Source organism: Oryzias latipes, chromosome 3 (assembly GCF_053564925.1).
Source record: "Oryzias latipes strain Hd-rR chromosome 3, Olatipes_Hd-rR_3.1".
NCBI classification, from domain to species: Eukaryota; Metazoa; Chordata; class Actinopteri; order Beloniformes; family Adrianichthyidae; genus Oryzias; species Oryzias latipes.
Genome location: NC_136239.1, coordinates 23,846,980 through 23,870,901, shown reverse-complemented (window position 1 = coordinate 23,870,901; position 23,922 = coordinate 23,846,980). Strand labels below are relative to the sequence as shown.

At 38.6% G+C, this 23,922-nt stretch overlaps 2 protein-coding genes across 13 annotated transcripts in view; both read left to right on the top strand.

The window, feature by feature from the left end:
• The window catches only part of tead1b (TEA domain family member 1b), a 51,938-nt gene extending 41,982 nt beyond the window's left edge, over nt 1–9,956 (top strand). For all 12 annotated transcript variants that reach the window (XM_023953468.2, XM_023953467.2, XM_078945226.1 and 9 more), the window contains 5 exons: nt 218–342; nt 1,150–1,323; nt 5,404–5,544; nt 5,645–5,797; nt 7,070–9,956. In XM_023953468.2, coding sequence (XP_023809236.1) covers nt 218–342; nt 1,150–1,323; nt 5,404–5,544; nt 5,645–5,797; nt 7,070–7,183 — 707 coding nt within the window. In that variant the 3' untranslated portion in view covers nt 7,184–9,956. The remainder of the gene's footprint in view (nt 1–217; nt 343–1,149; nt 1,324–5,403; nt 5,545–5,644; nt 5,798–7,069) is intronic.
• Nucleotides 9,957–11,147: 1,191 nt separating this feature from the next.
• On the top strand, nt 11,148–12,879 carry rassf10b (Ras association domain family member 10b). Its single transcript, XM_004067106.5, has one exon. The coding sequence runs from the start codon at nt 11,370–11,372 to the stop codon at nt 12,669–12,671; it is 1,302 nt and encodes a 433-aa protein (XP_004067154.1). The 5' UTR covers nt 11,148–11,369; the 3' UTR covers nt 12,672–12,879.
• The last annotated feature ends 11,043 nt before the right edge of the window (nt 12,880–23,922 follow it).

The following is a 23,922-nucleotide window of genomic DNA, read 5'->3' as shown; positions in this document are numbered from 1 at the left end:
ACAATTAAAAAGAATTAGGATATAAAATTAGAACCTGCAACAAGTGTACCTTTGTAAAGTTCAGACTTTTGAAATGTTTATGCGATTGCATATTCATTTATGATCACATAATTCATAAATGGATATCTTTTCTAAAGAGTTTGAAAATGAACATGTCTGTGCTTTGACAACAAAACTAAGATAAGATGGAAGTTCAGTCTCCCTAATGTTGCCACAGGTTATGATCCCTCAGCGGCTCCGACACCCACAGCACCAGCATGGCAGGGCCGCTCCATCGGTACTTCTAAACTCCGGCTGGTGGAGTTCTCCGCCTTCTTGGAACAACAGAGAGACCCAGACTCTGTGAGTGGAACATTAAACTAAAGTAACATATCAGTTCGTCTCTGCACTAAACACAACAACATGTTTCATCAAAGTCCAGTGTTCCTCATTTGTCTCTGTGGTTATATTTAAAAATCACTCGCGATGTGTAAAAAAGGATTATAGAAGTCCTGTTTTAGAGAATGAAACCAAAGATATGCTCGTGATCAAAGATGTATGGAAATGTGGCGAACTGGACGTATGCAGTACAGGAGACATGGCAAGGAGGAGATTGATTGACAAGGTCTACAGCCAATCAGGATGCAGAACACACAAAAAAAAGCATGCAACACTGCACTGAAAATAGCTCTGCAAAACAGCGAGATCGCAAAAGGTGAACCACAATATAGCAAGGGAACAGTGTAAAGACAGCATGGTGTGGAATAGAAACATTTTAACTTCTACAGTGTGGGAGCTGTAGGCTAGTTATCATGTTTCTAAGCTTTAGAAGATTGCAGCCTTTATTCACAAGGATAGGTTTTTAGAATGTTAAGTTTAGGATGTAAAGAAAACAAAATATGTTTTTTAAACAAAGTTATTCCTCTTTGAGTTTGTAGTTCTTTGTTTTACTCAAATCCCTTTTCGAACGTACTAAACTGAACTGGCAGTGGAATCATGCTTAACCTATGTCCTATAACATACTGAGTAAACTCTAGTTTACTTTTCTAAGTAGCTGCAAATATTTGAAATTAAACATTTGAAATACCTACAGATCTCTTTTCATTCAAACTATGGTTTGATAGAGTATTGCAGCATTTGAGCCATTCTTTGTTTTTTTCTCTCTTTCAGTACCATAAGCATCTGTTTGTACATATTGGACAGATAAATCATTCCTACAGTGACGCCCTGCTGGAGTCAGTGGACATTCGTCAGATTTATGACAAATTCCCTGAAAAGAAAGGGGGCCTGAAAGAGCTTTATGGAAGAGGACCCCAGAACTCCTTCTTCCTCATCAAATTCTGGGTGAGAGCATTTTATCTACCAAATGATTAGGTTTAATAAATGAGATTATGTTCCCCATTCTCAGCAGACTCCATAGAATTTTTACCACATTGTGAAATGTTAAATGGAAGAATCCTGCATGATCAGAGTGTTCAGGCTTGTGTTTAGTGCTTGGGAGTAATCAGGCTTCATGGAGAAGATTGCTCTCTTAATGTTTGCTGAATGCACTCTGCTATATTTGGCCTTGCATAGCAGGAGAGCTTTTGATCAAAGCATTCGCTAATTCAGTGTAATATCTCCAAACAATGAAGTGACCTGGTTGCCCCACTAATGGCTGTTTAAACATTGCATGTATTTCCTCTCTGATGCAAAATGCTAACAAGCGGCAGCCAACAAAGTAGGGCCGTATGTACTTGGACCAAGTCCTCTCGAATTCCTTTTGAAGTGACCGACAAATCTAAATTTCAAATGAAAGCAAGAACCTGCACAATAATGAATGTCTAACTGCTTTGCTTAATGAAGGAGGAGAATGTTGTTGTGAGGATGTCTCCTCTTTTTGTTTCCGTAATGAACAGGATGTTCAGGGAACAGACCGGCTGCCCTCCCGGAGCCGGCCCGTTCAGTCTTGTAAATCGCTCTTTTGATAAAAATGGTTTTAATTTGCCAAGATTTCTTTTTTCTTCCCTTTTTTATGGGTACACACTACATTTATGTAAGTCTTTTACAGTTCTTGTAATATGTATGAAGGTTTTATCATAATGTACTTTGATCATCTTAATTTCATACATCAACTATATAAAGTCACTGACGGCCATGTTTCCGGTTTGTTTTTAAGAGATTTATATTGAGATTTAATCACATCCCCACACAGCTTCTGATCCTAGTGAAGGGCTGTTAAACAAAGTGCTCATTTTGGAAGACTTCTGTTTTTTTATCAGCAATGTTTGGAAAAATAAAGCAGAAAACAAAGGTTATCAGTGTTCAGGTTATCAACTGTTTGTGGATCCGTAGTTTTCTGGCTGCTTTACAGTCTTTCCTTCAATCAATCAGTTTATCTGTAGAGCATCTTTCATCAATATGTTTAAATAAAGAAATAAATTAATAACTTCATTTGTTCAGACCTTAAGTTGCTCCGGAGTATAAGTCGCAGTGGTAAAAAAAAAAGCATAATAAAGAAGAAAAAATATCAAATATAAGTTGGACTTTTTGGAGAAATGTCTTAAACAAAATACGGGACCAACATTTTATCTTGAAATGCAAATCTTTATATATGACAACTGAATAATTGCACATTTCACTACCGAAACACATTGATGCTTATTTAGCTTCATGAAACGTTGGTGAAATCTAATATATTAGCGCAACATATAAACAATTATTCCAATAACCATAGTATAAAGAAAATGCGAACAAGTCAACTAAACTCTTTATGTCACTTCAAATGATTAAATCCATTCAATTCTTCATCCTGTGTGTCGCTTTCGAACAATTCCACCAAACCTGGCGTAAGACAGGTTTGGTGGTGCAACTGGTGCTTGGTTCGGGGATATTTTAGAATGTCCGTCATTATTTCTTCGCGGCTGTGTAGATGCAACTCGGCGTCTATCTTCTTCGCTGGTATGTGTGCTCAGCAAGGCAGTTTTGTGTTTGAGCGCCCCCAAGTTGTGTTTTACTGTAACTTCAGAAGCTCCAGACACGTGTGCCACAGCGCCATTCTCATTGGTCGAATAGATTTCGACGCGACGCGTCAAAAAAAACAAAACGAACCTGAGGCGGGTTTTTTTTTTGACGCTTTGACGCGTGGCGTTTTTTCGCATCGGTGTGCACACTCTCATTGGTGCCCTTTGTTTAGTCACGAGGCGTTAAACGTCGGCGAAAATCGCGGGTGAAATTCGTCCCGGTGTGTACGGGCCTTAACTACTAAAATACTATGTACTGCCTTGAATTTAAAGGCCCTTACACACCGGGACGACTATTCGCCAGGCGTTATTCGCCAGCATTTTTCGCCACGTTTTTTGTGTTCACACCCAGGCGATTTTCGCTGACGATGAGCCGAGCGAACATGCAATTTCATTCCCTGACATTAGATGGCGCTTAATGTAAACAGAAATACTCCTGTACACAAGGTGGCGCTGCGCAACTTTACGATTCTTAAAGTCGCTTTTCACTCAGAAGAAGAGAGCAAGTATTTACGCGCTTGTCAGAATAATACAAAGAAAACATGAATATTTCAAGCACCAGTAGCTCCAACTGGTGCTTGGTTCGGGGATATTTTAGAATGTCCGTCATTATTTCTTTGCGGCAGTGTAGACGCTACTTGGCGTCTATCTTCTTCGCTGGTATGTGTGCTCAGCAAGGCAGTTTTGTGTTTGAGCGCCCCCAAGTTGTGTTTTACTGTAACTTCAGAAGCTCCAGACATGTGTGCAAAAGCGCCATTCTCATTGGTCGAATAGATTTCGACGCAACGCGTCGAAAAAAAAAAAACGAACCCGAGACGTTTTTTTTTTTTGACGCTTTGGCGCGTGGCGTTTTTTCGCGTCGGTGTGCACACTCACATTGGTGCCCTTTGTTTAGTCACGAGGCGTTAAAACGTCGGCAGAAATCGCCGGCGAAATTCGTCCCGGTGTGAACAGGCCTTTAGAAGCATTCAGACACCATGATCACTACTTTTTTTTTCCAAACAGCGAATATGCCATCATCGATTTCACAAAATTCAAATCTAATTCATAAGCGTGTTGCGACATCTGAGTCCACTGTCTTCTGAAGATAAAAACGGTTTATTAAAAACATACATTTAAATACTGGGGGAACTGGGTGGGTGGAGGGAGGAATCTGGAAAGGGAGGGGTCCCATCTCTGTGTGATTGTCCTGCGTTTTCTGTTTTTAATAATTTTCATTTTTCATGACTATTTTATCTGCTTTTTTGTTAAGCGCTTTGTGTTATTAACTGAAATGTGTCAGGGTAGGGAGGGGCTAGTAAGCGTGAAGGACCCAGAATGCAGAGGCACACGGTTCAAAGGCAAGGGGTTTATTCTAAATAACAAAAAGCGCTGCAGAGCAGGAAAACAGAACTAAACTCACTGTGGGCATAGCATGAAGACATGGACATGGCAGTCAGGGAAGAGACGTAGAGACATTAACAACGTTAGAGACGTTACATGAGAGACGTTAATGGACCAGCACAAGAGGAAGGCAGAGACAAGACTTATATACAGACAGGACTGACAAGACACAGGTGAACACGATCAGGGCAGATTGGGACCAAGGAAGTAAAACTCAAGAACATGACAAAACAGGAAACCTTTCAAAATAAAACAGGAAACAGAACTCAAACATGACAGAACAAGATAGAACGCAAAAACCAATACAAAGAAACCCAAACCATGACAAAATGAAAGGCGCTATATAAATAAATAAAGTTTGGGTTTGAGTACATTTGCAATGTATGTAATGCATTGTGGTCTATATTCGCCAGTCTAGTGAACACCGATGCACACTGGTTTTTTCCCAGAGACTTCTGGGAAATTTCTAGGGCACTGGATTTTGGAATTGTAGACTCGGACAGCACTACAAAATGGCGAACGCACTATATAGTGCACTATAATAGTGAGTAGTGAAGGAATTCGGACACAACCTAAGTCGCCCTCTGCAGCCAAACTATGCAAATAACCGCAAATTCTACTCAAAAAAACACAGTAAATGAATAATTTAAATGCTAGTTTTAATGGCTGATGTAAACTCAAAAAGGTTTGACTTGCTGTCACTGAAGGTTTGATGCCTCCTCTGTCCACTGTGAATGACTCTTGAACAATCTTAATACGTTTAAAACAAAGTATTAATAATATTATTAGTATTATTATAGTAATATTATTATTATTATTCTGTAGTTGCTGTGTGGTTTATCCATGACATTTCTATTCTTAAATATATTACAAAATCACAAACAAATGACATTTTGGCTTACATGTGAACTGTTGTGTTTTTTTTCCAGCGATTGTGAACAATTCTTACATAAAGATTTTTTTTTAAACAATTGCAAAGCAAATGTTTGTTGATATTTATTGTTCTCTGTCTGTTTTTTTTTTTATTCCTTTCCTTTAGGCTGACTTGAACTGCAATATTCAGGATGAGACCGGATCTTTCTACAGAGTCACCAGTCAGTATGAAAGTTCAGAGAACATGACCATTACATGCTCAACAAAGGTCTGCTCCTTTGGCAAACAAGTGGTGGAGAAGGTTGAGGTATTGACTCTTTCTTTTTCTTATTTCAAATATAAGACATCCATGACGCCTGGGAGATAAATGTCTTTTGGTTGACGTCTTTTCTGTCTCCTGAATTCAGACGGAATATGCTCGCTTTGAGAACGGACGATTCGTCTACCGGATAAGTCGGTCTCCGATGTGTGAATACATGATCAACTTCATCCACAAGCTTAAGCATCTGCCCGAGAAATACATGATGAACAGCGTGCTGGAGAACTTCACCATCTTATTGGTAAATCCTCACCTTGTCAGGAATGTGATGGGGGCAGAGGGCTTTTTTATTTTTTTCTGCAGAGAGAATAGCAAAAACTATGTTTGTCGATTTAGTTGCTAGGCATAAAGATGGACAGTTTTGGCCGGTGTCACATTCCTCTCATTCCAGAGAGGATAAGACATCGTCCTCATTATCCACAAAGGAAAGGGAGGATAAGGGGATATAAGAGCCCCTGCTTTTTCACCTTTCATGTTAGTGTTATTGCTCACTACTGAAAAAGACAGAAAGATGTTGGAAAATTGTTAAAATATATTACTATTTTTATTTCGTTTTATTTTACAATTTAGTCAATCATACTGTTGATGTAGCATAAATGCGACATTTGAGAAATCGTAGAATAATTAGTCATCTTCTTCAGTATTTCAAGCTGTAGGATCTTGTAAGAGAAAACATTAGAGTCACTTTAGGATCATATTTAAATAAAATATTTATTAGAAATGAGGAAATAAAAAAGGATTTTCATGGCTTTTTTAAATAAAATATTTTTTGTTAAAGCTCAACAAAAATTCCATGCTGCTTCACAGCTGAACACAAATCAATAGTATCAATAAATAAAAACAACAACAAAAAATCACATTAACTAAATAAATCTAGAGTATATATACATTTAATTCAGATTATTTATACAGCACTCATTTACAATTGTGCTAATCTCATTACCTAATACAATAAAAATAGAAAAAGATTTTTAATAAAGTTGAAACAGTTCAATAGCAGTTTTTTTTAATTAAATCTGGTCCAATATGTCTTAACTTCGTACAAACGCACAATTGTCTATAGTCATTTTAATACTATAATAAGAACTAATAACATTTGACATGAAAAGGCCTTCAAAGGGCTTCCTAACGTATGAGTTAATGTAATTAGGAGAATAAATGTTTTTGACATCCTTTTTTTTAATTATTTTTATTTGTTCATCACTAACTTAGTTAGACATCTGAATTTGCTTTGGCATCATTATGATGCAATAGTTGCTTTGCTTTCTGCTGTTCCATCTCCAGATGTGCCCCACATGTGGTGCCAGCTTTCTTATGAATAAATCAATATTTGGGGCATTTCTTTTGGCCTGGGTTTAAAAAAAAAACAAGAAAAGAGGAATGTTTTTGGGCTTATCCTGTTCTGAAAAATATAAATAAATAAAACATTGTTTTGCTCTGTTTGTTCAGAGAGAGATGGCTCTCGGTTCTGTGTTCCTTCACTCCAACGTCGTTTTTTTTTTCTCTCTTGCAGGTGGTAACAAACAGGGACACCCAGGAGACGCTGCTGTGCATGGCGTGTGTGTTTGAAGTCTCAAACAGTGAGCACGGGGCCCAGCATCATATCTACAGACTGGTTAAAGAATGAACACCCCCTCCCCGTCTCTACCACCCCCTCTACACACGCTGTCTATTTTTCCAGAGACCTACAACCTCAAAGCAAGTGGCAGTGCCTCTTCATGAAAGTTGTACCTTTAGTGCTCTTTAGACGGTTGAAGTGAGTTCTGCTCAGTTCAGGTTGAAAGACGTGTTTGTTATTTGACTGCTGCTGTGAATTGCGGTACAGTTGTTTTATGGGAACATTTCTTTTTCAAATATGTTGGCTTGGTTTCTGATGGGTTCTTTTTAAGAACCAACTATAATATGTAAGTAAGATAAAAGCCACACGTCGTCTTTGTTGTTTAAAATATAAAAAAAAGGATGCAGCACGTGGTTTGTATGTTATGTTTTAAGAGTGTTTTATATGTATGTGCTTCTTTGTCTCTGAGAATCCATACTGCAGATATACAGACGTTCGCCCACGGCAGATAGATTTCCCAAAGAAACAGAGCTGACAGTAGCTATGAGCAGGTGGTTGTGAATATTGTAAAAGTTTCTTTTGTCTTTTAAGAAAAACAAACTCGGCTTTCAGTCTGATGCATTTCCCTGTGAAAGCACTCCAGGTTCCCGAGAATGAATGCACTGTGAAAAAAAAGTCTTGCCTTCATCTGCTCTATAAATGTGGAAATACACGCACCTGCTTACTGTAACTGGGCAAAAAACAAAAATGTATTTTGCTTTTCTAAAGTGACTGAATCGGACTCATCTCATCCAAAAGCACTTTGTTCTCCTGCCAGTGCTCACCTTAGCGATTCTCCCTTTTGATCTGTCTTTCAAAGAGCAGGTTAAATTGTTGTGGCTGTACAAATCACTGCAGCTTCATGCCTTTGTTCAGTGTGCCGCAGCGTCGCACCTTCCTGGCCTTTCTGGGTTGGTGCTGTCATTTCTTCTGCCTTCGTGCTCACATGAAATTCACATGTTTGCGTGGCCTACACGTATCCCCAAGCCTTAAACATGCTATGTGTACTCCAAAAGACGCCACTAAAACTGTGATCTCTTCATAGAAACATTTGTTTTGTCGTTTCTTTGTGTAATCAGTACAATCTGCCAAAGTGTAAGTGTATAGTGCCTTAGAATATACTCATTACACCTTTATTTTAGTTTAAAAAACAATTTTATGAACACAAAAGATGTACTCTTTGGTACTGCTTGACACAAAATTCTACTTCATTTTTGAGACGCAGTACATGTCTGTTCAGAAACCTTTATAAACTCAGAGAGAGCTTATTTTTCTCTTAAGATAAAAGGACTTAGACACAGACCAACTACCTGTCACTTTGTCAAACACTCACAAGAAAAAGGAAAAAAAATTTTTTTTGTCATGTCCTGCTTGGTAGTGAGGAAGTGCCTTTGGTTTCCAAATTCCCAGCTTCAAAAGGTTGAAAAAGAAATTAAAAAATGACATGTTGCTCAACCAAAAAGAAACCAGTCACCGCATTGCCTTTTCTAAGGACTAATGACAGCAGGGGAAAGATAGCTGGTGCTTGTAAAAAAAAAAATTTAAAATCCATATAATCTGTTTTAATTTGAAGAAATCAGAAAGTCAGTTGAGGTTAGAGACTTTTCTTTTTTGTTTGAAATTTGTGTTCCCGTTGACTGCACGCAAAAGGCAAAAAGGTTGAAGCCGCCTGCTTCATGCACACTTGCAGGCTCAAGTGTTTGGGAAAAGGTTTTAGGACGCCACGGCTCTGTTGAACACGCTGGACTGACTCCATTATTGAAAACTGCTGTGATCCCAACAGAACGGCAACAGTTCACAAACTTAAAAAAATCGTATTTGTAAAGGGAATTTTAGGTTTTAAAAGTCCTTTAAAGCCTTTAATAAATAGAACGTTGCTTTCTGTAGCGGGTGGAGGAGGCATCACGGCTACTTTAAAGTTCATGATTACACTTTTTAGAGATTCTCACTAAGAATGTAATAATTTGAAATAGTTTAATTAAAGAATTTCTAGATAATTGCAGATATTATCTTGGGGGGGGAGTGCAGACAGAGTTCAATCATTCAGTATTTTTTGCCACAGTGATGAAACCGTGGAAACTTAATTGTTTTTCCTATTTGTTTCTACTTATTTTATGTTTACCTTTTGTGTAGCTGTTCCCGTTTCTGAATTCCCGTCTTTACTGAGGCGTTTCTGTCTCCTTAATGTACTTGTGTGCTCGGTTTAGTGATGCCATTCTCTGTATATTTGCGGTAAGATGGTTTTGTTGTTGCTGCTGTTACAGTCTGACATTTTCACACTAAAACCGCTGGCGTGATGCCTTTAATGGCCCAGATGCCTGGTGGAGCAAGGGAAAATGGACTCAAAAACACACATAAACAGCTAAGTTCAATCACTCGACGAACATATCAGCAGTTTAGTTTTTGTTATTTGTGTTTTTCGTTTTCAGAGTAGGTACTGGTACCTTTCTGTTTTGGAAACCATCTCTGATGGTGGCTTTAAAGTGGTTCTTGATGTAGCTTAAACACAGCTATCATTTACTCACTTGGGATTTATGTGCGGATGTTTTTTTCTGTAAAGAGGCGCTTTGTATAAAACGTGTATCTTAGCTTTTCTTGGTACAGATGTGTATTATCTTTTCATGACTGTAAAAGGGCAACAGATAGAAAAAATGATGCTCTGTTTCAGTGTTTGCATATGGTCTCGTCTTTGCTCCATGATATTATGATGCCTTCTTGGATACAGTAGATATTTTGTAGCTTTCTAAATACTTTCTATGTATGCAATATTGAAGTAAAAAATAAATAAATCATCTTGAAAATATGGACTTTGTCCTGTTTGTCAGGCATTAACTACGCTGCTTTTCACTGCAAGAACAGTTGTTTGGCAGCAGGTGGCGCCACCTGCTTTGATTTTTGGTTGCTTTCTTCCGTTTTTCATGCAAAGAATTATAATTCACATCGTTGCAATAACTTAAATCACCAGTAGATGGAGACAGAAAAAAGTTTGATCAGAGCATGGTTTATTGTTTTTATATTTATTTATTTTTTTAACCCTTGTGCTATCCCAGCCACTTTAACGTTGGGAGTTGGGTCATCTAGACCCACTAGACAGTGCTCTGAACCTTTTTTCTTCAATGATTTGTGAACCTCACTGGTGTCCATGGATTACATGAAATCTTTCCACCTTTATCCACCTTTTTCATGGTATGGAGAACACGTCAATATAAGGGTGGGGTCATCTAAGATAGCACAAGGGTTTTTAAAGAAGCAATGATTTTGAAATAAGAAAGATGCTAGTCAAATGAAAAATTCTTTCAATAAAAAATAAAAATAATAAAATGGCCCTACGACAGACAGGCGAACTGTCCAGGGTGTCCCCTGCCTTCGCCCACAAGTGGTCGGGATAGGCTCCGGCAGCCCCCTGACCCCGAAAGGGCAAAAAGGCAGAAGATGAATGATTGAATGACTGAATAATGCAAATTATTTTGTCAATATTAACCAACTTTTTAGCATCTATTTTGTACATTTAAATGGGGAAACTTGCAGTTTTGCTGATATTTTGCCTTCACAAGGCCCGAATTCCTTTGAACATTTGAATCAAACTGATTTTAATAATTATTAAACCCAAGAAACTTTGGCAAAATACCACACCAAGGAACAATAAAAGCAAAATAATCAACCAAAACAATTAAATGCAATTGTGTTACTAGAATGTACATGCTTAGAGTTAGTGAGGTATTCTTTTTACTAAGGACAGTCACAATACCTCATTTATGAGTGCAACTTTCACTTGTGACAACTACTGCAGGTCTCTTTGTTCCTACCAAGGGAATTGAACCAACGACTCTAACTTCATACAGATGCTAAATTGTTGATTTTTATTTCCATTGTATTTCTTGTGCAATATATTTATTTGTGACCTTTAGCAGTTTACATGTCTTCACCTTGTATTTCTTCACATTGGATGGGGGGGGGGAAAGTTCAGTCATGAACGCGCGCAAATGTTTGGCTGACTTTGGCGGTCATGTGATCCAGCACAGCAGGCAGGACCACATCCACGCACTTCCCCGGACGTGTGAAATTGCAACAGAGGACTTTGGAAACTTCCTCTCGGATGAGGAGATTGGGGACGCGCGCAGCACGCATGCACACTGATGCCCGGATTTAAATCTCTTCAGGAATGCATTTTCTCTCAATTTGTCTTTGAAAACCAGACTTTTAGCTGAGAGCACAGATGGAGTCAGAAGAGAATAAGATATCAGTTTGGGTCTGCAGAGAAGAAAAGCTGGTCCTGGGCTTGACGAAGCGCACCACCTGCACGGATGTGGTCAAAGTGCTCCAGGAGGACCAAAACCACCAGCACGGAGTCTCCAAGGCGCAGCCGTTCTGCATCATGGAGAAGTGGAGAGGTTTCGAGAGGATTTTACCAAACAAAACCAAAATCTTACGCCTTTGGTTTGCTTGGGGGGACGAACGGATGAACGTGAGGTTTGTCCTGGTCAAAAGTGAGGCGTCTTTTTCCAAACACGCAGCCCAGAGTTCAGAGGCGCGCGTGGTGCCCAGCAAGCAGAGCCCCTGCGTCACCAAGGGGGAAGCGCGCCCCACAATGGGGGGCATCTCGCCCGAAAAACAGCGTCGGATAGTCAGGAAAGCCTTCAGAAAGTTGGAAAAGATAAACAAAAAGAAGACGCGCGCTGCGCAGGGTGACGCGTCATGCGCAGAGAGGATGGAAACCCTGGTGAACGTGGTGGTTTATCAGGATCACACGATCCGCCAGCAGACCCAGAGGCTCTCAGAACTGGATGCAGAGATTGAAAAGTGTGAGGCAAAGGTGCATTTTGACAGAATCAAAACACATGGAGTTAATTATGTCCAGAACACGTATTTGGGTGCTGACCCAGACTCCAGCCCAGAGAGGCTCGGAAAGGCTGCAAGTGGGAGTCTGGCCAAGTTAGAGGAGTACGCCCGAGCGTGCGAGGAGGTGCTTGGGTTGCAGGATAAACTGTGGGAGCAGGAAGCTATCATCGACCAAATCACAGCTGAGATCCAAGAGGAGCTGAACCAACGCTGGATGCAGAGGAGGAAAGAGGAGCAGCAGAGCAGGAGCAGCAGAGGATCACCGACCAACGCGTCAGAAAATGTCCTGTTCGTGGAGGAAGACAGGATCAGAACGCAACTAGATGCCAGTTTATACATCGGTCTGCGCCTCAACGCGGATTTAGAAGCTATTAGGAGCGATTTAGAGCTGTCCCAGCAGATTTGCTTGGCGAGGGAGAAGGAAATGAGGGATTTGCTGGAGAAAGTGAACAGTTTGGACGTGGAGGAGGGGCTGCTGGTTGATGGAGAGAGATGCAGCCACGGGATGGATGATAAGAAGAAGCTGATGAGCACTTTGGAGAGCAAAGGCGGGTGGGTGGAACAAGGCAGAGGGCTGTCCAAGGATCACAATGTGAACGACGAGGATTCAGACACTGGCTTAAGTTCTCTGCACAGTCAGGACTCGGACAGCCTCCCTGTGTGGGAATCATTGGTTTAGGATTTCACTTTTCCTTAAAAAAACAAAAAGTTCTAGTCTCAGGGATCACAAAGACTAAACAATAACCCATCCATCCATCCATCAATCTATGCTGTAATCGTAAAAAGTATAAATTTTGCCTAAAGGTGCTTGAAAACTTGTTTTTTTTTCTTTTCCACAAAGGAAATTGTCTTTTGACGTGAAAATAAAAGACCACATTTGTAGAATTTATGGCAGTGCCCTTCAGTTTTTTACAGTTTTGCATGCAGGGGGAAACAGCTGTCGGGGATTGGTGGGCTCACACAGACAACATCAGCATCTCAGCTTTCACACTGGTTTCCCAGACACAATAACAAAGTCATGACTTGCTGTGAATCACAAACCCAGAATAGAGGAATCAGACAGAAGCAGAAATGTCTCCTGAGCATCACTCACACACTTCTTTTCTGCAATAAATAACAGACAGGAGTTAAAGTGTTGAATCTGAGTGCAGCCAAAGCTGAATGTTACAATCAAAATCTTGTTTTAGAAACAAACAGATGTCAGTTTTTCTTTTTCTGCCTGGTGCAGAAAAATAAAGATTTTCTTAATAACGTATTAATCCCTAGAGAGGCTTTAAGTTCCAACACAAACACTGAGAATCTTGGCTGATGGAGGGATTTTATTGACTTGAATCTTTAAAAGAAGAGGAAGAGGTCTACTGGCAAAGTGTTGGAAAGAGTTCTTCTTTTATCTGAGAAAGAGTTCATATTTTATATATACTGGTCCATTATTATGTGTGATTTGGTCCATGTGAAAAATCTTTTTTTTTTTATCCATACTCAGTCCTTTGTCCTCACTTATGCCAACTTTGGAAGATTGGATGATCCTTCTAAACCTAATTTCTCATCTGAAGTTTTACACTGCAAAACAGGCCCCCTATTATAATATATTTTTTTAATTCTTTAAATAAAACAATTTTGCCAATGGGATATAAAAAATGGTCTTACCAAGAATTCTTAATTCAATATAAACGTCACTTTTCTCAAACTAAGATAATGATGATATTATTTTTCTTGCAGACAAAAAATAAGACAATTCTTAAAACGAGGATATTTTTATTTACTTACTTCAGTTCTTGCAGTGTGGTCTGTTGCCAGGAGATCAGAATTTATCCTGAATGTTAATCAAAAGACTCATAAACAACAATCATTTGATTTATGCTCTACAGGTACTTTGACAGGTGTGCAAACCTCCAGGTGAGGCGTCTTGTTTATTCAACTTTGCCCAAAAAATAGCTGGTCAATTATTTTGTGTTCTGAGACGAACGTGCGCTCAAACAACCTCTAAAATCCCAAAGGTTCTGTTTTAGTTACAGTTTCACACCAGCTTTGGATAAAAACCTCACAATTTGGCCATAAGGTTTCTTCACAAAAACAGACTTTTGCAAGTGAAGTTGGCTGAAAACTGTGTGTGCGCTTTATCGTCTATTTTATTTCACATGAAAAACACAAATGAAATAATTTCCTTTTTTAGGAGAAAGGCAAAGTGTGAAGCTCCAGAATGAGAGAAAAGACAAATGAAATAATTTCAACGGATCCTTTTTTAGGAGAAAGGCATAGTGTGAAGCTCCAGAATGAGAAGTGACCTGAATGTCAAGGTCTGAAAATCGAGTTCACAGCAGAAACACAAGAACAATCACGCACACCCACTCACACGCAAGCCACCGTAAGTGTCTTTGTTGTCCGAATTTAGGCCAACTTTAGTATCAAACAAGGGAAAGTGCTATATTACATGCTGTGTGAATGCAGCTTTGCTGTCCCTTGACAAACAGTAGCAGTCTCTCTGGGGCTCAGCTGTCTTTCAGCGAGCCACAGTGGCACGCTGAGGGACACAGATTGCTCTGACCCGATAGGAGAAACCTGTTATCTTACAGGGGAGGGTGTGATAGTGCATGCTGCAGTGTTAGAAAAATATAGGAAGGCTGTATTTGGTTTCAGAGGTCGAGTATGTGCATCTTATCAAGTTCTGATTGTGTGAAGTGTCTCCAGAGCTCTGAAGCTGCTTGAGATGAAATTCCAGAATCGGAAGTGTCTTTCAAAGCTTTGGCTGAGCTGATCTGGTTACAGATACAATGTGTCAGGGAGTTCAGTCAGAAGTTTGCAGCCCGAGTTTTCTTTTTGTTTTATCTCATTCTTCAATAACGATTTCCTGATATGAGAAGGCCACAAACAATGGCAGGGCCTCAGAGAGATGGCATTGTTTTCAGCCACTGCAGGTTCATGGAGGTAAAAGTTATTCTGCCACTGGTGCAAATCAGGAAAGAGGAAAGTAGAAGCCAGCAAAAAAAAAAAACTCAAAAAGTTTTCATCCATGAGACAAAAACATGATTTGTTGCATGGAAACTTACAGTTATTACAGTTATTTATTTACTCTAAAATCTATTTTGATCTTTATGCTTAAATTATTGCATATGGTAAAAGAACAACAAGAGATGAGTACATCTTAAAGTCCCATTTCAATGGTCTTTTGAATTTTCAAAGAATTCCCCGGGTCTTTTGATTATCATTATGCCGTTTTTAGCCAAAATCAAAAACCTGTCTTTTTCTAGGACATAGTTTCTGCAGAGGGGCAGTAGTTTATTAGAAATTCTCCTCTGAGTTGTGGCGCGGAAGTAACCCCATGCTGATATCCCATGAAATCTTTTTTAGGCTCTCAACCACTAGTTTAAGGCCCCTCACACTCCCAACCTAACATTACTGGTGCAACACAAATGGTGAGCAACATTGGCGTAAACACGCCGTACAGTTTTGAGCCAGATCCCTGCTTAGACAAGAAAAAAACAAACATGGATCTATTTGTCTGCATGTGGATGCATCAGAATGGAGTGGAGGTCAAAGCTCGTGGCCCACCCAGCGTGTTTTCTATCCAACAAAGACTTCTGATTCAAGAAGATTTGAACAAACAAATACTCAAAAAGGCTATTTTAAATGTTAAAAACGTTAAAAACACCATTTTTATTGGGGTGAGACAAACTAAGAATAAAAATGTTTTATTTCTGTCATAAAATTTGTAGATAATGTGGTGATTTCTATGTCAGGGGTTTGTAGGCCCAATTTTCAAAGCAAGAACACTATAAAGACACTTTCGTCAAATCTTCCATAACCTGTGAGGTTCTCAAATAATCCTTTAGCTCCAAAATTTACACAAACTAAATGTGGATCCTATAGAACACGAAGAAATCTTTTCCATTAGGAGTGAACTATCTTCACTAAGCAGTTCTTGGCCAGTTGTGTCCATTCATTGAGACATGAAGTGTTTTTGTCCTCCACTACATGAGGTTATGTCATATTATTCTCAGCAACAGAACTGAGCTAAGCATTCTAAATGTGTACATTGTTGCTTCTCTGTCACTTGATACCACATACCTCCATATCAAAACCGGATGGAGATGTAATCCTGAATCTTTTTTATTCTTTGTCAAAATATTAAAGATTCAAATGCTAAATTTAAATGCAGGGGACAGTCATTGCACGATAATTATTGTGTGATTTATTCGTTCGTTCGTTCATTCATTCATTCATTTATTCATTCGTTCGTTCGTTCATTCGTTCATTCGTTCGTTCGTTCGTTCGTTCGTTCGTTCGTTCGTTCGTTCGTTCATTCATTCATCTTCTTCAGTTTATTCCCTTTCGGGGTCACGGGGCTGCTGGAGCCTATCCCGGCCACTTGTGGGTGAAGGCAGGGGTCACCCCGGGCAGGTCGCCAGACTGTGGCAGTTTTGATTAATAATACATCACAAATACATTTCAATGATTGGTCCTTGGTTTTCACATTTCTAAGGCAGCTTGATGCCTTGGGATGCAGAGAAATCTAACTGAAAAACTGAATCTTAAGACAGTCTTTCACCACATGGAAATATCGCATGAAAAATAAATCGCCACATCAAACTGATCAAAGTAATATCGTTTTCCTTTTGTTGTTAAAGCAAATTCCTCGCATTCAAGGGAAGAACTGAACTGCTCTTAATGGCCCAAACCGAACAGCGTTCTCTAATCCCTGGAATGTGTCACTTTGTGTTCCTGCCAGCCTTTGTTCAGTCTCAGGAAGGGATCTGCCACAAAGTCACTAATGAAGTGTTGACTCGAGAGTCAGGACTTCAGTACCAGGCCTGAGGTGAACGCCACACAAAGAGCCCTTGCTCTGCTGCTTACAGGCTGCAGCTACCAGTGTGTGCTCATTAGACCTCATTGTGCTCGTGGCAGGTGTGTTAATCCAGACAGGCTGGGAGGTGACCCCCGGACTTCGCCATGTCCACTTTTCTCTTCCGGGCCTCTCAGTGCCTGTCATCTCCTGTGTGAGCTGCAGGCGTCTCACCTTCCAACAAGCAGACCGATGACACTGATGCAGAAAGGTTACCTTACTGGGGTCTTTGCAAAGCATGGCACTCATCTCACCCGCACGCTAAAAGCTTTACTTTGCTCTTGTAGTAGTTCTGCACCATTCTTACTCTCATTTAGGCCTTTTTTTGGTCCATAGAGGTTCTCATATTCACCCAATGTTTCCCACATTCACTGTTAAGAACACACTCTTTTTGCAGGTAGAAGCTGAATACTCCAGACATTTGGTTGGAGGATTCATCACAGCAAAAGCACTGATGCAGGATCAAATATGTCCTATTCAAGAAATAAAAAGCATAAACTAAAAGTAGTTATGTCTGAATAAGAAACTAGTTCAAAGTTCCTGAAAGTGGATCATCTGCAAAAAATAAACTGAAGTTTTAATGATATAATCAATAAACATGCACTGTTACAAATAAAAACCTCTTCCTAGAGAAATTCAGACATTCTACTAAAGCTAATCTTTTTTAGCCTATCAGTAAAAAAGAGAGATCAACAGTCTCATCTATTATTCAACAGGCAGGAAAATGCCACTCATAATACAAAAGAAGTTGATGACAATCAGAGAATTTCTCAATATTCATACTTATATCAGATCAATCTATCACAGCAAATGAACCAATTTCTCATAAATATCAGGATACAAAAATACAAAAGTATTAATATATTTTCTTTATGATCCCATCATGATCCCTTTAAAAACCCAATGGAGTCTTAGAAATTTCCAAATTCCAGAATCTCCTTGGATTACTGGATATGTTCAAATAGTTTAAAAATAATCCAGAAATTCCTCTATGGATGGATTTAGGGCAGTCTTTATGTAAAGGGATCCCCTTGTCAGATTTACCAGTTACTAGCCACATAATCAAACAGAATAATTGATTTAAAATTACTAATACAAGACCCTGCGACAGACTGGCGACCTCTCCAGGGTGTCCCCTACCTTCGCTCATAAGTGGCCGGGACAGGCTCCAGCAGCCCTGTGACCCTGAAAGGGACAAATGGAAGAAGATGAATGAATGAATGAATGAATGAATGAATGAATGAATGAATGAATGAATGAATGAATGAATGAATGAATGAATGAATGAAGGAAGGAATTACTAATATAAGTAGTAACTAAGAGTCTGGTAGAGGTTTTTGAAACTACAAAAACAGACTGGCATCCGTCTTGACAAACTAGTATAAAAATATTGAAGACAAAGGGAATTACACATTAGGTGTTCAAATAAACTCTATATATTATTTCAGGACACAAGATAGAAGTAAAGTTCAAATATCAAATAACTTTTAAAAAATACCAACAATTTTAATCTTTAAAAATGTTTAATTGCCCCTGCAGTTACAAAAAAGTCATTGAATCTTGAATATAGTCAAACTGACCCAACCATTCAAATTAAAATAGGTGCTCATGGGCCCAACAAGGTTTGGTACCGCCGGATGGGGTGGGAGTGCTGCAGAGAGCTATGTGTTTGGGGCAGGGGAGCTGGGACTGTCCCAGTGAGGTACTTCTTGCATTTGGAGCAAATTTCTATTGTCTTCAGCTCTGGTGAAGGTTGGAGCTCCTCTTGAGGGCCTGGTGCTTGGGGGCGGGGACCCTCTGTGAGGAAAGAGGACTGGGCCTGGGGGGGTCGATATACCCTCAGATACCTCTCCCACTGCTGCCTTGTTTGTATGCCCATTATGCCCTCCAGGGGGCTGAAGGGATTTTTTTTTTACATAGTAGCCATGATCCAAGACTTTACATGAATGTGGAATTATTTATACTTTGCCAGAATGCATTTTTTAAATTGTGTAAGTATTATTAAGTAGCCTGAGCTTCAGTGGTTGAGGTAACATTTGCTGCTTAAAAAGGTAAATGATTTAGCATCAAGTTTTGCATCTGACGCATCCAGACTGTGGCATCTGCAGCATTAACCCTTGTGCTATCTTAGATGACCCCACCCTTACATTGACGTGTTATTCCTACCATGACAAAGGTGGATAAAGGTGGAAAGATTTCATGTAATCCATGGACACCAGTGAAGATCACAAATCATTGAAGAAAATAGGTTCAGCGCACTGTCTAGTGGGTCTAGATGACCCAAATCCCAACGTTAAGTCAAAATCTGGAGATTTTACTCTGTTTTAAGCCACTTCACTTTTTAATGTAAGAGAAAAAACTTAAAAAAACTTTAACTTTTAAGTTAAAGCTTTTAATTTTTTTTTTGCAGGATGGAGGATGAAAGAGGAAATTCTTTTCATTGTAAAAGCCCATCAAGAAACGACACCTCTGCCAAGCTAATCCATGACTTGTGCCAATTCTCGACACACCCATGGACAGTAAAAAAAAAAAAAAACACCCTAATGTATTTTTCACCAGAGCCTGATGATCATATTCTCTTTCACATACAACCCTCCTTTATCAACCCTTCTTTATCGAGCATTACAGAGGACTTCATGGGTGTGCTGGGGTATCGATTGCAGAAAAACTTGAAGGCCTGTGGGTGTCTCTGAATTTTGCTCTCTATTTAAATGAAAGGATTCTGCTTCAGGCAGAAATCACAAGATATTTTCTCAAAAACAATTGCTGCATCTCTCCTTTCTCCTTATTTTCAACTGATATGAATGTCTTGTTTCAGCCACAATAGGAATGGATTAAATGGCAGCAACCTTTGTAAGTCTTCTCTGGGAATTACTTTTCTAAAAATAGAGTCTTATAATAGAAACAACAATAAGCATTGTTTTGTAATCAACTATGGACAAAACCTTACTCTAACACATTCCTCATAAATGCATGAGGAGAAAGTTCTCAGTGATCTGGAAGAACACTGTAGGAGACTTATTGCACAATAAAAACAAAAAAAGCAATGATTGAAACAAGGGAATCTGAATCCCATTTCTGCTTTGCCAGATGATTTAATAAACACTAGCAAGAAGAAAAAATATGGTTTAAACCTGACATTAACATAAAAATGACAAAAAGTATATATTTTTAATATTTCAGGCAAAAAGATGCTCCAATCCTGCAGGTGATTGAGTTTGGTTTCAGATCCCACCAGCAGGTACTGGTCCTAAAGTGCAACAGTGAACTTGATTTTCAAAGAACTCACTGTGTTTTAATTTCAGAAAACTAATCAAATTTTTTTACTGTCTTGTTCTACTTTTACAGTAAAAATGACTGGATATTGGGCATCACTGAAACCAAGAATAGATGATGATACACAAAGTGAACTTCTGAAACTCCCTGCAGGAATCACCCTGCTGAGAACAAATTCACATAAGTCACATAATAGGAAGAATAATTTCATCAGTCCTATTTTTTACTGAAAGAACATCAGATGTTAAAACACTGTCCTTTATTTAATTAGCAATAATTTGACATTTGACATGAAAGAGTTTTTTTCTCCATGCTTTTTAAGCAGAACATTTCTAGAACATGAGCACATCCCTGCACTTTCTAATGTGAACTGGAATAATTAGCGCTCCACAGATGGGTTTTCCTCTGATATGCATATTTATTAGGAAACTAATAGAAACCCAGGACAGAGTCCAATCCCACAGAAAACACTCCAGTTTTGAAGAGCTGGGCTGAACGCTCTCCAGGATCTGTGGGGGTCACATACAATGCACGGCTGGCATGCCAGGAGCCTCTTGTCCTATACATCAGAATTTAATGAACACATGCGCAGCTTCTTTTGTGCTCTTGCCGTTACGAGGCTCAGCTGCTCCTGGACGGACTGACTGGAAGCATCTACTCATTAACCACTCACACATTTGCTCATCAGGATTAATTCAGTTTCACTACTGCCACGTCTACCAGAGAAAAATGTGTTTGCAAATTTAAGAACATTCCTTTTACTAATCGTAATTAAAAAAAACTACAAGAGAATATACTTCCCTGGTTTATTTATTTATTGCAATTCAATCAGTTGTGTTTTGGAGTTTTCTTATTACAAAAGTGAAATTATTGTGGGAAAATGTAAAAAGAGTAAAGCATCTTATTTAGTAGCTACGAATTCAATGATGTTGAAAACTAGACAAGCTAAAGGGATGCACTTTAATTAAAAACAAAAAAAGCTTTTTAAAGCTGAAATTTCTTTTAGAAAGGTCCACATAGGCAGGATAGCATCAATTACACACAAGTGCAGACATTCTTAATAAAAGGGGGGGCTGAATTTGAAAAAAGGGGACTGTTGCCCTGGGAACCAGTCTATAATTTACCAGGGGAAGCCAATAACGACAAGAAAGTGAGATTTAAATGTTTACTGCTGAAATATCATAAAGTTAGCAGACTACATTTCAGTGGTGGCTAGATTAAACATTTCAATTCATACCTTTGTTGTTTTTGAGCATGGATGAATGCTGAGTTTGTGTAAGGCAAGTTCTTGTTGTCAGAGTTTGTGGACCAGCTCACAGAGATGTGGTAGGGTAAGAAGGTGCCCTCCAAACAATCTTCGCCACGTGAAAAAACGGAGAAAAGGTTTCCCACATTTTTCTGTCTTTAAAAAGTATTTTCCTCTTTTTCTTTTCTTTTCTAAAAGAACTAATACTATTGTGAGTATGTTTTAACCAATCAAAATAAAAGAGGAAGGAGATTTTTTTTTATTGGACAGTGATTGATTTTATCCTGGTATTTTTTTAATTATTGGTCATGTAATTAAAAACATTTTGACATTTTGGACCACAGGTAAACCTACATCCCCATGCATCAAAAATAAAAGTTTTATCATGGAGTTTGTGGTCTTTAGTTTCAGATCAGACACCAAAAACGGCTCTTTTTGATGAAGTAGCTGGTGTTTAGTCAGCAACTGAAGAAAACATTAAGACATAGCGACAATTTTTGTTCCATTGTCTCATTTACAGGTAAGTAACTTTCTGTAGTTTCTTCGAGCTGACTTTTCTCAAAGTGTTTTTTAAAGGCTGTACAGGCAAAGAAAAATACAGTATCTGCTAACAAAAGTACTGTTTGTGTTCAACATGTCACCTGAGTACACACATTAGATGTTTATGCTGATAATCACCATGCAATTATTGTGTAGATGCAACAAGCTTCCATAAAGCCAGAGCAGCCAGCATCGGTACATACATTCTCACGTTACTTTGTGTGACTGAGACACTGGATTCTTTGTGTTGTTTTCTTCCTCTTTTCTCATGCTATAGTGTTTAATTGTTTTCATCCGCTTTTTTCCTCCGGAGGTCAGATCATGCTGAATTGCAGTCAGGACTGCTAAAAACACAGATCTGTTCCCTCCAGTGCTCGTAAGGACACATTCAACACAACAACTTTAAAACAAATGAGATTATGGTTTAGTAGAACACACATCAAAAACAGCCCCCCAGGGAACAAGTCAAAATTTTTTAATTTTTTGTAAATACATCTTTAAATGAACAAAACAATTTGCCAATTGAGTAAAAATGGTCTTACCAAGAATTCTTACTATAAGAAAAGAATCTTGACACTAAGACAAATTTTCTTTAACTAAGATTAATTTGCTATTGAAAAAAAACTTTTTAAATATGATTATTTTTATTGCAAGTCAGAATTTTCTTTTCTTGAAACAAGGGTCTTTTTACTCACTTATTCGGTTTTGCTTTGCCAAAGGTTTCACTTCATGCCATATCAGGCACACAACTAAATTGTGTACTTATATTGGATGTGTAACAAGATTTTCTGTTAAAGAGATGACTAATAGAGGTAAAGTGTTATACTGACATAATCTGTACAAACATGCAAATTAGTCATGTTTTTTTAAAAGTTATTTAATGTAAAAGGAGGACATGAAGTTGGCTAATGTTAGGGTAGAAGATGTTCATGATAGAAGATGTTCATGATAGAGTGAGGTGGAAAAGGATGATTCGCTGTGGCGACCCCTGATGGGAAAAGCCGAAAGAGAAAGAAGAATTTAATGTAAAACAGCAAAGGCTTTGGAAATCCCTTTAACAGTTGAAGACCTCCAATGAATTCCCTCCAGCAACACAATCTGCTGCACCATCTGCATGACCAAGGCGCAGAACCACCATCATGTTTTATGGACTGTTTTGAAGAAGAGATTTCTGTGGTCAAAACTGATGGTTAGCACACTTTTGAAAAAAAAAATGTTCATCATCCACAAATTCTACAGCTGTATATTTAATAGCTGGAATTACCATCAAAGTGTAACCCTTGTGCTATCCTTGACCCACTAGACAGTGTGCTGAACCTTTCTTCTTCAATGATTTGTGATCTTCACTGGTGTCCATGGATTACATGAAATCTTTCCACCTTTATCCACCTTTGTCATGGTAGGGAGAACACGTCAATGTAAGGGGGAGGGGGGTCATCTAAGATAGCACAAGGGTTAAATGAGCTCACTAGGTACATAAAAATGTGAATGTTTTTTTTGGAAAATAATAAATCTTTATTTGGTTGTGAATAAAGTTTAAGCTCATGCAATAAAAAATATTTACTTTTATAAGAAACAAATGTCCACAATTTGAAATGCACTCAAAATTCCTCATTTTTGGTAAATGACACATCAATATTAAACCAGTTTAAATTTTGTTGATAAAAACTAATTGAATGTTCAAATTTCAGTGTATTCTTGCCTATGTGTTTAACTATTGACCCTTGCAAAGTAGATAAAATGTAAGTAAGCAGCAACACATTCAAGTACAATTATTGATGATTCGTTTAAAATGTAGGAGAAAAAAAGATGGGAAAGAAATTTTGCAGATTACACATCTGTCTTTGCAAACCCTCAGCGAATCCTTAACTCCATCGTAACGATTATCTGCTGCTTTGGCTCGTTATCCTGCAGGAAGAGCAGATGGTTGCAGTGAGGCACAGTGTAAAGTTCCATGTTCACATCTCTCTGGCTGAGGTTTATTAGATTAGATGACACCGGAGCTTGTTCTAGCATGAAGAGGTGAAG

Coding starts and splice junctions, on each gene's coding strand:
- rassf10b (XM_004067106.5), top strand. CDS start 11,370: ATGGAGTCAGAAGAGAATAAGATATCAGTTTGGGTCTGCAGAGAAGAA.